The sequence below is a fragment of the Microtus pennsylvanicus genome, chromosome 12, assembly GCF_037038515.1.
Source record: "Microtus pennsylvanicus isolate mMicPen1 chromosome 12, mMicPen1.hap1, whole genome shotgun sequence".
Taxonomy (NCBI): Eukaryota; Metazoa; Chordata; class Mammalia; order Rodentia; family Cricetidae; genus Microtus; species Microtus pennsylvanicus.
The window spans coordinates 52,193,296-52,205,557 of NC_134590.1; the positions used below are offsets into that span (position 1 = coordinate 52,193,296).

Below are 12,262 nucleotides of genomic sequence, written 5' to 3' on the forward strand. Positions count from 1 at the left end.
TATTTTATGTTCTTCATGGAACTTTTAAGTGTTTTCAGTTAACCTACAATAGTCATTATTGGTTTTATTTACTTTTAAATTGGTATTAGTAGTTTGCCATCTCTGAATATACCCATGATGGCTAAGTAAGCTTTATGGTAAAAAACCAATGTTACAGTTCTGTCACTTAGTTTTTTTTTAATAGAAATATTTTATTGAGGCATAAAACAAAACTTGTATTGCCCTTACAAATACCTGTAAGTTCTAATATAGAATTTTAAAAACTTAATTTCTTTTTTCTATTCTAACTATGAGACTTTAACTTTATGGTAAAGAAATTAGCCAACAACTCAAGTATTTCATGCGCCCTAAACTGCAGAATAAAAGGGAGAAATGTCTTGGCAACTCAGCCATTTTCCTTTCCCCTGGATATTTTCTTCATACACTATAACTCAGTTATTTTTCTTACAGTAGAACATATCAGCCAGACACAGAATTTCAGCTATTTTTTAAAGTTAGTTTTGAGTATGAGAATTCAGTTTCTTTTTTTGTTTTGTCTTGTGTATTTCATTCATGCATGATATGCTTTAATCTAATTCATTCCCCATTCTTTCTCCTTCATTTCCTCTCCTGTCTCCCCTCCCCACTTTTTCCTTTCAATTTAATGTGTTTTTTTTTCTTTTCTTTTCTTTAACTATCTGATTCTACTTAGTGCTGCCTGTATGGTCATGGGTATAATATACGTTCATTTAGTAAAAGCATGGAAACCCTCTCTGGGGCTACCCGCCCCACCCAAAAAACCAACCAAACAAAACACCTTTCCCTCTTCTAGCAGCTGTCAGTTGCCAATAACTTCTCAGCTAGAAGTGGGCCATTGTGAGCTCTTCCCCATCTCTGGTGGGATGTTGGCTGGCTTGATCTTGTGCAAGTAGTTACAGCCACTGGGTTGCTATGAACAACTGTCATTTCCAGAAAATAGTGTTTGGCTACATATGTCTGCTACTTTTGGCTCTTAAATTCTTTCTGATTGGCCTCCCTGGGACTTCAAATGTGCTCCATGTGTGGTTACTTTTTCTCTGATCTAAAAACCTGCCCTTATGACCAAGGTAAAGATGAAGGTGCAACCGTTGTAGGGTGTGGAACTGGTAGAAATAGAAAACTGTCTCACATAGAAGCCAGATAGTGGTCAGTGGCCATCAGTAGACTGTTGTCCATGAGTCATTTAAATACTTTAAAGAGTAATACAGGTCTTTTATATAGAATAAACTTAAAATTAAGGTGTCCAATCAAAAAAAAAAATTGGTCTATCAAATCATGGAGAATGTAGGGGATGAAGGAATGGAGTTGTTTCATACTCAAGTAATTTGCCATTAACAGAAATCAACAAAATTCTCAAGAAATTGGCAAGTAAAATGCTTATCACAGATAGAAAATCTGTAACAGCCTTCAAGAAGAAGGTTTTTTGCTCTATAACCTGCAACCAGACTTATCTGTTACTGATGAAGCCTGCTTAAAAGACCAGGATTTTTAGTCTGAATTTGTTGAGGTGGTTAACTAGTAATGTTTCTCAAATTCCTGCAAACCAAGGCAGAAACAAATGATAAAGTAAACAGACTCCAATGATAGAAACAGACAGTCCATTTGCTTCTTCACATGGAGTGTGGGAAGTACATCAGTGAACTGGGCATCGGTAAGGACAAGTTATCCATGGAGAACATTGAAACCATTTGAATACAGTTGTGATGGGAAAGTGGAGATGTCACTCATTGCTGTGAAGGAAGGCTCTTTTGGCAGTGGTGTTGGATACATGAAAAGGACAGTCAGCCCAGTCCTCCACCCACAGGCTTGATCTCGGCACCCTGTGGACTCTGCCCAGTTTTTATGACAGCTGTGAAGGTGGTGAGATTTCATCATCTAATTGTATTTACATGACAGAGTGGCTTGAATTTTAGTAGAGAGCTGAGAAATTTCAAATGGACTTATTGGAGAGCAAATAATTCATGATAGAACATCAAATTTCTTTGAACGCATGACTTATCAGTGATGGATACTGACTTCACTGCTATGAAAACATTTGTTTATGAAGACAGAACACAAAGCAAATTAAGTTTAATGAGGAAATTTGTTTTTCGGTAAGTAGTAGAATATCTTGAAGCTATGGAAGACACATCTTTTGATGGTTCAAGGAAAAAGAAGCCAGCTAATCTCTAATTGACCAAGTGCTGTGCTAACAGAGCGTGAAGATGTGCAGCCTATACTAAGACACCAACCTTCAAATATTTTAGATCACTGGCATTCCATCCTGAAGGGGATTATATTACTCATATTTCATTGTTAAAACTGTGGGTTTCACTGTGTGTTTAATTATATTATTTGCCAGAATTTCTTCCCAGTTTCTTATTCCATGTCTACAGTGTGACCCTCCCTACTACCAGCACCAAATTGCTGTAATCCCTATGTGGAATGTGTAGGTGGGACCTTTGAAAGGTGGCAGATGATGAGTGCAGGCCTGTATAATAGAGACCCAAAGTGTTCTGTTGCCCCTTTGCCATTTGAGAACCCAGAAAAAAGAATAAGGAAACAGACAGTAATCTACAAGCAGCCCAAGATTCCCAGATTCTAGAATCAGGATAAATAAATTATTTTCTTGATAAAACATCACTCTACAATGTTTTATTAAAGTAGATAGAAGGACTAGACAGTATCTATTCTCTCCACTAAAATTAAAACTAAAACTATCTGGGCGTGGTGGTGTGCTCCTTTAACCCCTGCACTCTGGAGGCAAAGATGCGCAGATCGCAGTGAGTGAGTCCAGTCTGGTCTATATAGGAAGTAACGGTATCGGTATAGCTATAGACAGCCTGTCTCAAAAATAAAAATAAATCATTGTCCTTTATTCACAAATCTTTGTTTTCACAGTAATTACAAGATACTGGGAAATTATGAGTATGAGTAAAATGTAATAATGAAACCATTTCATATGTCTAATATATGCTAATATAAAAAGTGATCTTTCTGCTCTCCGAGATATAGGGGTAGGATATATGGATGTCCTGTTTAGAACTAAAAACTCAGGTCTCCTTTTCTCTACATGTTGACCACAATCTATTACACTCTTATCCATTATCAGAAAAGCCTCTTCTTGCAGTAGGGATACAGACACCCAGTTTTCATTTCTTATTTCACATAAATATTTTGTCAATGCAGTTTTCATAGAACTAATATTTTGTTACAAATACTGTAACATAAAATTTTCACATCTCATTTAGCAATATGATATAGCTGCAATTCCATTTAGAAGATGGTTGTATAGAGAAGGAAAAGGGCTTATCCAGACAACTAGTTTGTTGGTCAGAGATTGAGGCAGAATAACCTATTACTAAAAATGATTCAGCATTCTAGATACTTTCTCATCACATTTCTGCCACAGACTTTGGGTAGACATAATGTGTTGTCGAGCTAATATGTTTCTGAACAAATTACCAAACTACACCTCAATATGAATAGAAACTAATTCACTCTTTCTGTCCAGTGTCGTTATAAGTTTCTTATTTTGCAATAGCAGTTAGGCCAGCTGAAGAGACCTAGGCTACTTATTGTTTCTTCTGAACTTGTCTTGGATAATAGAATATATTAGCATGTACGTATACCACATAGCCAAAGGAGTCCCTGTACTAAAATGCTCACGAATCCCATCTGTTCCTTTACTTTTTGATCTTCATACTTTGATTATACTGTCCTATCTTTAAGGATGTATCTGTGTACATGTAAAATTTTTGACATATACCTGTAGAGGGAGCTGCGGGCCTGCTTTCCTGCCGCCCGGCTCCCACATAGTTAGCTTATGCCCTGAATTAACAACACACAAACTATTCATTTAAACACTGCTTGGCCCATTATATCTGGCCTCTTCTTGGCTAACTCTTTCATCTGGACTAACCCATTTCTAATAATCTGTGTAGCACCATGAGGCAGTAGCTTACTGGAACGGATTCAGCATGTCTGGCTCCATTGCGTCCGACCTGGAGAGGAGACCATGGCATCTGCCTCACTTCCCTTCTTCCCAGCATTTTGTTCTGTTTACTCCACCCACCTGTGTTCTAACCTATCAGGCCAAGCAGTTTCTTTATTAATTAACCAATGAAATCAACAGATTGATATATGACACTCCCACATCATATACCTATTCTGATTTTTAGATTTTTCTGTCTGCCTTTCGTGGCTTCACCACTTAACCTGTTCTTAAATGCTCACAGTCTCTATTAATAAAGTCTGTGTTACTTGCTAGGCCTCTATACGTTGCAGGAGGAATTTTAAGCTCATTAAATTTAAAGCTAAGCTTATTTTCTGTTGTAAAGCTGTTCTTTTTTTCTGAGTAAGCACTAATTAGGACTATTGATACCATCATTTCATCATCAAAATGAAAGTTGGTTTCCTTTATTCTTTCTTGTTCCTCCTTAGAGAGGAGCTATTAATAAGTATCAAAACATTACTAATAAGGCTGCTGTGAACATTCTTAGACAGTTTTTGAGCATGTATTATTCCTCTAGGAAAAATTCATAAATATTTTTACACGGTCATAGGTCTTTGCATACTGAAAATGTGTTGATAACTGCCAGACCATTCTCTACAACATGACATTTCTATTTCCTTGGCAGCACACAAGATTTCCTGTTACTCCAGGCCCGAGTTAGCATTGCTGTTGTCACTGGTACTACCTTTTCTAGCGGGTGTGGACTGAAGTTCTGAGCAAGTTTGTGCACCTTTCTTTTTAAACTGCTGAAATTATTGGACCATATTAATTTAGTTGTCTGCTGTTGTTGGTGGTGTATAGGCATTATTTATAAACTCTCAACAAAAATCCTTTGTCAAATAATTATGAATGTTCTTTGTTTCCTGAATGTTGATTATTTTACTGAAGTACTTTTATGACTTGTACTTGAGTTGTTGGGTAGAGTACCTTATAAGAGTTAAGACAATCTAGGTTATGTCCTTCATGTAGTAGTAGAAAAATTAGATACTTAGACCCATAGAAAATGAACATGACTAAGAAACAAAAGCAGGAGCTCTGAAAGCTTGATAGAAGCTTGGCAAATTTATGTTTGGAGTGGGCTACAAAATCTTTATATTTTAAATGTCTTGTATAACAAATTAAACTTTTGACATATTTGTAAAATGATTATAGGATCTATAGAAAATATTACTTTAGAGGATCAATGTAGTCTAGAAAGGGATAGAAATTTGGTTTTAAGATTAAGCCTTCTTCCCAGGGCCATGGTGACAGCCCGCCTAATTGGCCGCTAAGGACCATGTCTGATTCTGTGGTCTTACTGCAGCCAGGGTCTTTGTTGATGTCTGTGGCCCGAGTTCCCAACAAAGGCCACAGGGATGCCTGCCTTCCAAGTTGCCACCAGTGAAATGAAGAGGGGATGAAGAGGCAAAGACAGAAGAGCAAAATGTTGTTTTGTTTGTCTCTATTTCTCTTTTAGTTTTCCTTTGGGAAAATACTACAAGAGTGAGGAGCAGATGTGGAGGAACTTGGAGATTGGTGTGTTTGGGGTACATGATAGGAAATTTCACAAAAAAAATTGTTAAAAAAGATTAAGGCTGGGCTGGAGAGATGGCTCAGAGGTTAAGAGTACTGATTGCTCTTCCTGAGGTTCTGAGTTCAATTCCCAGCAACCACATGGTGGCTCACAACCATCTGTAATGAGATCTGGTGCCCTCTTCTGGCAAGTAGGCATACATGCAGCTAGAACATTGTATACATAATAAATAAAAACTTAAAAAAAAAGATTAAGGCTTCTTATAATCCTGACATATAGAAATATATAACCTTATTTGAAAAGGGTATTGTGTGGGTACATATGTGTGCATGTGGGTGTAAGTGAGAGAGAGAGTGTATATATAAAATTTATAAATGTGGGGCTCAAGGCAAATGACTTTCCTGTTTGCTCTCATGATAGCTACAGAGCTGGACCATACTTTGTTCTGCTCTATCATCCTTTAGTTGAAAATACATACATTGGTTTACCAGTAGGTAAGTGGAGAATTGATAGAATAAACATATCATTTCTGTTTATCTTAGGTGTATTTCTTGTTTGTTTGTTTCTCTTTAAGCATTAGTTTACTAATTCTCAGTGAAGCAAATTTATAGTCACCCACTGCTTCCTGATCTCTTGGTGACCAGTATGTTAAAGAAAGAGAAGTGCTGTATTTAGTTGTCTTGGGGAGTCAACAAAGTCTGGCACACTGTTGGGACAGAATGAAGCCCCCCCACACACACACACATTAAGGCTGAATATGACATCCCACTATAGGGAATAAGCTCCAACAAGTTAGCTTATGCACCAGGGATAGATCTGGTCCTACAGGCAGGGGCCCCTCAGATTGTGTGGGAGACAGTGATGAAACTTGGACTATCTGACTGTCTGCTGTCTCCCATACATGGAGAGGTTCCACACTGTCAGTCTAGATTTCATGAGTTTCCACAAGATTGGTTCAACTGTCTCTGTAGATTTCTCCATCATGATCTTGACCTCCCTTGCTCATATATTCCCTCTTCCCTCTTTTCAGTTGGATTCTCAGAGCTCGGCCTATTGCTTGGTTGTGGAACTCTGCATCTGGTTTCATCAGTTACTGGATGAAAGCTCTATGGTGGTAATTGGTGTATTCACCAATCTGATTACAGGAGAAGACCAGTCCAGGCACCCTTTTCACTATTCCTAGGAGTCTTAGCTGGGGTCGTCCTTGTGGATTCTTGGGAATTTTGCCAACTCGAGGTTTCTCCCTAACCCCATAGTGGCTCTCTCTATCGAGATCTCTTTCATTGTTCTCACACTCCACCCCTCTTCTCCTCAACCATCCCATTCCCTTATGCTCTCACCCCCCTTCCCTTTCCTTTACCTACCTCTTGCCCCAGTTTACCCAGGAAATCTCATCTGTTTCCTCTTCCTAGGGCCATCCATGTATCCTTCTTAGGGTCCTCCTTGTTACCTAGCTTTTCTAGAGCTGTGGATTGTAGTATAGTTATCTTTTGCTTTAAACCTAATACCCAGTTAGGAGTTTATTAGCTAGAAGAATCCCCCCCCTTTTTTTTTCTTCTCTAGATACTATTTTGATTCCTTGTAGTCTTTTCCTAGCCCCACCGTAGTGGCCTATAGTACAATTTACTCCTTTGTCAAGGAGTATATTGCAAAATAACCAGACTCCTGTACAAGACCATTTGTCCTTCATCTGAAATCAAAAGATGGGGGAATAAGTTATCTGATAAATAAAAGCTGCTTCATTTGTTGGCCATAAAAGTGTACATCAGGTTTATCCAATGGAATGTCAGTGGGTGAGTGACTAGTTGCTTGATGAATTAAGGTGTTAGCACCCTTTTTGTATTATATAATTTTTAAATTTCATATATGTATGCTATATTTACATCATTTCCTGATCTCCTCCCTCCAAAACCCCCTTTAAAAAAACATTATTATGTTTCAGACTGAAGAGAATAGAAACTTTAAAATATCTTCACGCTGTGTTTAATGCTCTTCATTGTGGAGAAAGAAAGTTTACTGAGAGGCTTGCTTGCTAGTAGTTGGGAAGTGTCAGCTGAAACTGCTGTGTAAATGCCATAGTGTGAGTCAGAATTTGGCTTGTAAATAGTGCCGTATACTACCTTCTTGATTCACCAAATTGGCATTCCTACATTTCCAAGTTTAGGTACCTAACTATGGAATGCCACCATTTGCACTTAAATGTAGAGTTATTGATAAATAATACCTCTTTCTTAGAGCATCAGTCATATTATTTATTAGTAAAGAGGATTTCAAAAGCATATATCAAAACTAAATATGAGTAGCACTGTGCTTCTTGTTATTTATTCTAAAACGCCGTACTTAACCTGTGGATTGTTACCACTTTGGGGATCAAACAACCCTAAAAGGGTTGTATTTCTGATGGTCTTAGGAACTGAGACACCATTCTATTGTCTCCAGGCAAGTCCACCTACATGCTTTTATGCCCACATTTAAATACCTGACTTTATGACGTTATTACAGCCAACCCCAAACAGATACAAGTGTATATGACAGGGTCAGCACCATAATGTACTTACATGGGACTAGTCACACGTATAGAGAGCAGCTACAGTGTTAATATCAGCAGAATTGGAGGAAAAATAGTTCATGAATTGTAATTACTGGATAGATGTAAAATCGTGTGCTATAAAAAGAAAGAAAGAAAGAAAGAAAGAAAGAAAGAAAGAAAGAAAGAAAGAAAGAAAGAAAGAAAACAAAGAAAGAAAGAAATCTGTACCGTGGAAACTTAATCTGGATGCTGATCATTTTTTTTTATATTTAGCTGTGGTTGATGTGAATACTGCCCCCTTGTGATAGTAACAAGTATGTTTAAAAAACAGAATGGTAAATCATGGGAAACTTTAATGAACTTTATTAACTGAACTATGCCATGTATCATCTTTTGTATTATTAAATCTATTGTTATATATTATTTTTATTAGAAAACCATCACATGACATTGGATCGTGTAGAGAAGAACATTAAGAAAAGAAAATATAGTGAGGATTTTTTACATTATGGTTTTACCTCAATAATTACAGCAGGAATTGAGAAACCACAATGTGTTGTTTGTTGTGAAGTTCTCTCAGCCAAATGTATGAAGCTGAAGAAATTAAAATGCCATTTTGATAGCAAACATCTAAGCATCGCCGGCAAGAATACCAGCTATTTTAGAAGCAATGCTGATGGACTCAAGAAATCCAGGCTTGACACTACGTACCACAAACAAAACATAACAGCCATTGAAGCTTCCTATTTGGTGGCACTCAGAATCGCTAGAGCCATGAAACCTCATACCATTGCTAAGGATTTACTGTTGCCAACAGCCAAAGACATTGTTGGAGTTATGATTAGAGACAAATTTGTTAACGTGGGGTGAAATTTCCTAGAATGACACTGTCCACAGAAGAATAGATATGTATGCTGATATTCTAGAACAAAAATCCAAGAAATTAAATCAGCTCCACTTCCAGTTTAGTATCCAGGTTGATGAATCTACAGATGTTGTAAATAGTTACTGGTTTTCATAAGGTATATTAATGATGGCAACTTTAAAGATGAGTTCCTGTTTTGTAAACCTCTTGAAATTAAACTACTGCATGTGATGTATTTGGCGCAGTTGGTTCATTTCTGAAAGAGCATAAGCTCTCTTGGGAAAGGTTTCTGGTGTTTGCACAGATGGCACCCAGCTATACTAGGATATTGATCTGGTTTTCAGTGTTTGGTACTGAATGAGTCACCAAAGTCATTGGAACTCACTGAATAATTCATTGGCAAATATTAGCAATAAAGACAATGCCACAAGAGTTACAAGAAGTAATGAGAAGAGTCATAAGTTCTGTCAATTTTGTCAAGGGGAGTACTTTAAACAGCCAATTGTTTTCATAACTGCAATGAGTTGCATGCACCAAGCAAGGCTCTGCTATTTCAGACTGAAGTGAGATGGTTGTCCAGAGGAAAGGTTTTTTGTTTTTGTTTTTTTCAGGGGAAAGGTTTTAAAACAAGTTTTTGAGCTTCATGATGAATTCAAAACGTTTTTTAATCAGAAATCAAGACCACAGTTTGAATCACTTTTCAGCAATAAAAATGAATTGCAGAAAATAGCTTACTTGGTGGACATCTTCGCCATCTTGAATAAGTTAAACTTATCACTGCAAGGACCAAATGCAACATGCCTCGATTTTTCTGAAAAGATCCAGTCATTCCAAAGGAAACTTCAGCTTTGGCAAAAAGAAGTTGAGTGAAAGTAAAATTTACACGTTGCCTATCCTATCTTCTTTCTTTGTGGGACATAACATTAAACCAGACAAAAGGATTATGATGATAATTTCTGTGAAAAAATACTTGCACATGCTTGCAGATGAAATTTGATCATATTTTCCAAATCTGCCTGATAACCTATTTGTGCTTGCCAGAAGCCCATTCACACTCAAAGTTGAAGATGTTTCTGAGACAGCACAAGAGGACTTCTCTGAACTTATTACAGCAAGAATTGATTTCTCTACAATGTCAATTCTGGATCAAGTGTTTACAGTCATATCCTGTTCTGTCTGAGACTGTGTTGTGCATTCTTCCATTTCCAACAACATATCTTTGTGAAACAGGGTTTTCCAGCCTGTTAGTTTTCAAGTCTAAATACAGAGATAGACTTGTAGAAGATGATCTTCGTTGTGCTTTTGCAAAGACTGCCCCGGGAATTTCTGATCTAGTGAGAAACATTGGCTTTTTACACATACTGTTACAAAACGGAGCAATGTACTTTACTGTTGTTATATTAAGATTGTTACCCATGCTATACCATGCTTCAAGACAAAAGTTCATTTATTTGTAGTTAGAAATAAATATTTCACAGCCTGTTGTTTTGTGATTAATCATTATGCTTTAATTAAGTTCAAATTGTAACAATAAAAATACATCCTGCATTTCAAATATTTACATTATGGTTCATAACATTACATAAAATTACAGTTATGAAGTGCAAGAAAAATAATTTTATGGTTGGGGTTACTACAGTATGAGGAACTGCATTAAAGAGTTGCAACATTAGGAAGGGTGAGAATCATTGTTCTAAAGGATCTCTGGTGCCATCTACTGAAAGATTTTTTTAAGGAAGAACATAAAAACAATATACAGATTTTTCACTTAATCATTTTTAAATTATTTTTCTCAGGTGGGGTCTGATTATTTAGCCATGCTGATCATAAACTTTAATTTTTTTTTAAGGCTGTTCTCCAACTTTATTTGAGATTCAGTAGGTTAGTTCTCATCCACATTGACTGTCTGTAGATTTTTGAATGTTGTAACAGGCACGTACGTTACCAATGTGTAGAGTTTGTTTGGTGAGTCCTCATCCTCATTACGTTTTCTGGACAAACGTACCCGGATACGATATGGAACATTCCTTATTCCTTTGGCCCAGACGGCTTTATTGAGTCTGGTATCAATCTGCACATCTGGAGTCCCCATCTCCTTCATGGCAAATTTCCAGATTTCTTTAAGTGCCCAAGGAGCACGCTTCTTAAAGCCCACGCCATGGATGCACTTGTGAATGTTGATGGTGTATTCTCGGGTCACCACCTCGTTGATGGCAGAGCGGCCCTTCTTCTTCTCGCCACCCTTCTTTGCGGGAGCCATTCTGCCGGGCCCAAGCTGGAAAGGACCAACTTTAAATTTTTTTTGCCTCAGCTTCCTGAGGATTAGAATTACAGGCATTTACTACGACGCCTAGTTAAATCTGTTTTTTTTTAATTTATTTATTTATTAAAGTTTTCTGTCTCTTCCCCGCCACCGCCTCCCATTTCCCTCCCCCTCCCCCAATTAAGTCTCCCCCCCAGCCCGAAAAGCAATCAGGGTTCCCTGTCCTGTGGGAAGTCCAAGGAACCCCCACCCCCATCCAGGTCTAGTAAGTTGAGCATCCAAACTGCCTAGGCTCCCACAAAGCCAGTGCGTGCAGTAGGATCAGAAACCCATTGCCATTGTTCTTGAGTTCTCAGTAGTCCTCATTGTCCGCTATGTTCAGAGAGTCCGGTTTTATCCCAGGATTTTCCAGACCCCGGCCAGCTGGCCTTGGAGTTAAATCTGTTTTTTAAAGAGTGAATTTAGGTTTGTAAATGAAGCAGAAAGCTCAGTGTTCTCATATTTTTTTCCGCTTTCCTTCATTTTCCATTATAAACATCTCATTCATTTTGTATTTGATACAGTTAATAAACCAACATTGATGAACAACATGGCCAAAAACAACCTGGGGATGAAAGGGTTTATTTCATCTTGAACTTCCTAGCAGTTCATCACTGAGAAAAATCAAGGCAGGAACTCAAGCAGGCCAGAAACCTGAAGGCAGAAACTGAAGTAGAAGCCATGGAAGAAAGCTGTTTCCTGACTTTCTTGCTTTCTTACAGCAATCAGGACCACCACTGCAGGTGTGGCACTGTCCACAGTGAATGGGCCCTCCCACATCAATTACCAATCATGAAACTATGCCCACCTGGAGGGTACATTTTCTCATTTGAGGTTCCCTCTTCCCACATGACTCTAGCTTGGGTCGAGTTAAGATAAAACTAAATAGCACATATCTAAAGTCCATAATTTACATTAGGATCATTTTATATGTGTTGTGCATACTTGTTAAACTTCTTTGTGGGGTTTACCCAAAGCATACTGACTTGCATGCTCTTTTGAAGTGTTATACCCTGAGGATCTTCTGTATTCCATCTACT

The 12,262-nt window shown here is 37.7% G+C and overlaps 2 protein-coding genes and 1 pseudogene across 13 annotated transcripts in view; 2 read left to right on the forward strand and 1 right to left on the reverse strand.

Annotated features, from left to right (window-relative positions):
* Lcorl (ligand dependent nuclear receptor corepressor like) overlaps positions 1–12,262 on the forward strand; it is a 148,482-nt gene that overhangs the window by 82,192 nt on the left and 54,028 nt on the right. The window contains exon 5 of one of the 12 annotated variants that reach the window (XM_075943628.1): positions 6,556–6,686. The exons of the other annotated variants lie outside the window; for them this stretch is intronic. Within the exon in view, the coding sequence (XP_075799743.1) occupies positions 6,556–6,626 (71 nt within the window). The 3' untranslated portion in view covers positions 6,627–6,686. Of the gene's footprint in view, positions 1–6,555; positions 6,687–12,262 lie in introns of those variants that run through there. 12 annotated transcript variants of the gene reach the window in all.
* LOC142832926 (DNA-directed RNA polymerase III subunit RPC6 pseudogene) lies at positions 1,037–1,931 on the forward strand (annotated as a pseudogene).
* Positions 10,753–11,200, reverse strand: LOC142832538 (large ribosomal subunit protein eL31-like). Its single transcript, XM_075943058.1, has one exon. The coding sequence runs from the start codon at positions 11,178–11,180 to the stop codon at positions 10,803–10,805; it is 378 nt and encodes a 125-aa protein (XP_075799173.1). The 5' UTR covers positions 11,181–11,200; the 3' UTR covers positions 10,753–10,802.

What these genes read in the sequence shown, in the direction of transcription:
- LOC142832538 (XM_075943058.1), bottom strand. Translation starts at nt 11,180, where the DNA reads ATGGCTCCCGCAAAGAAGGGTGGCGAGAAGAAGAAGGGCCGCTCTGCC.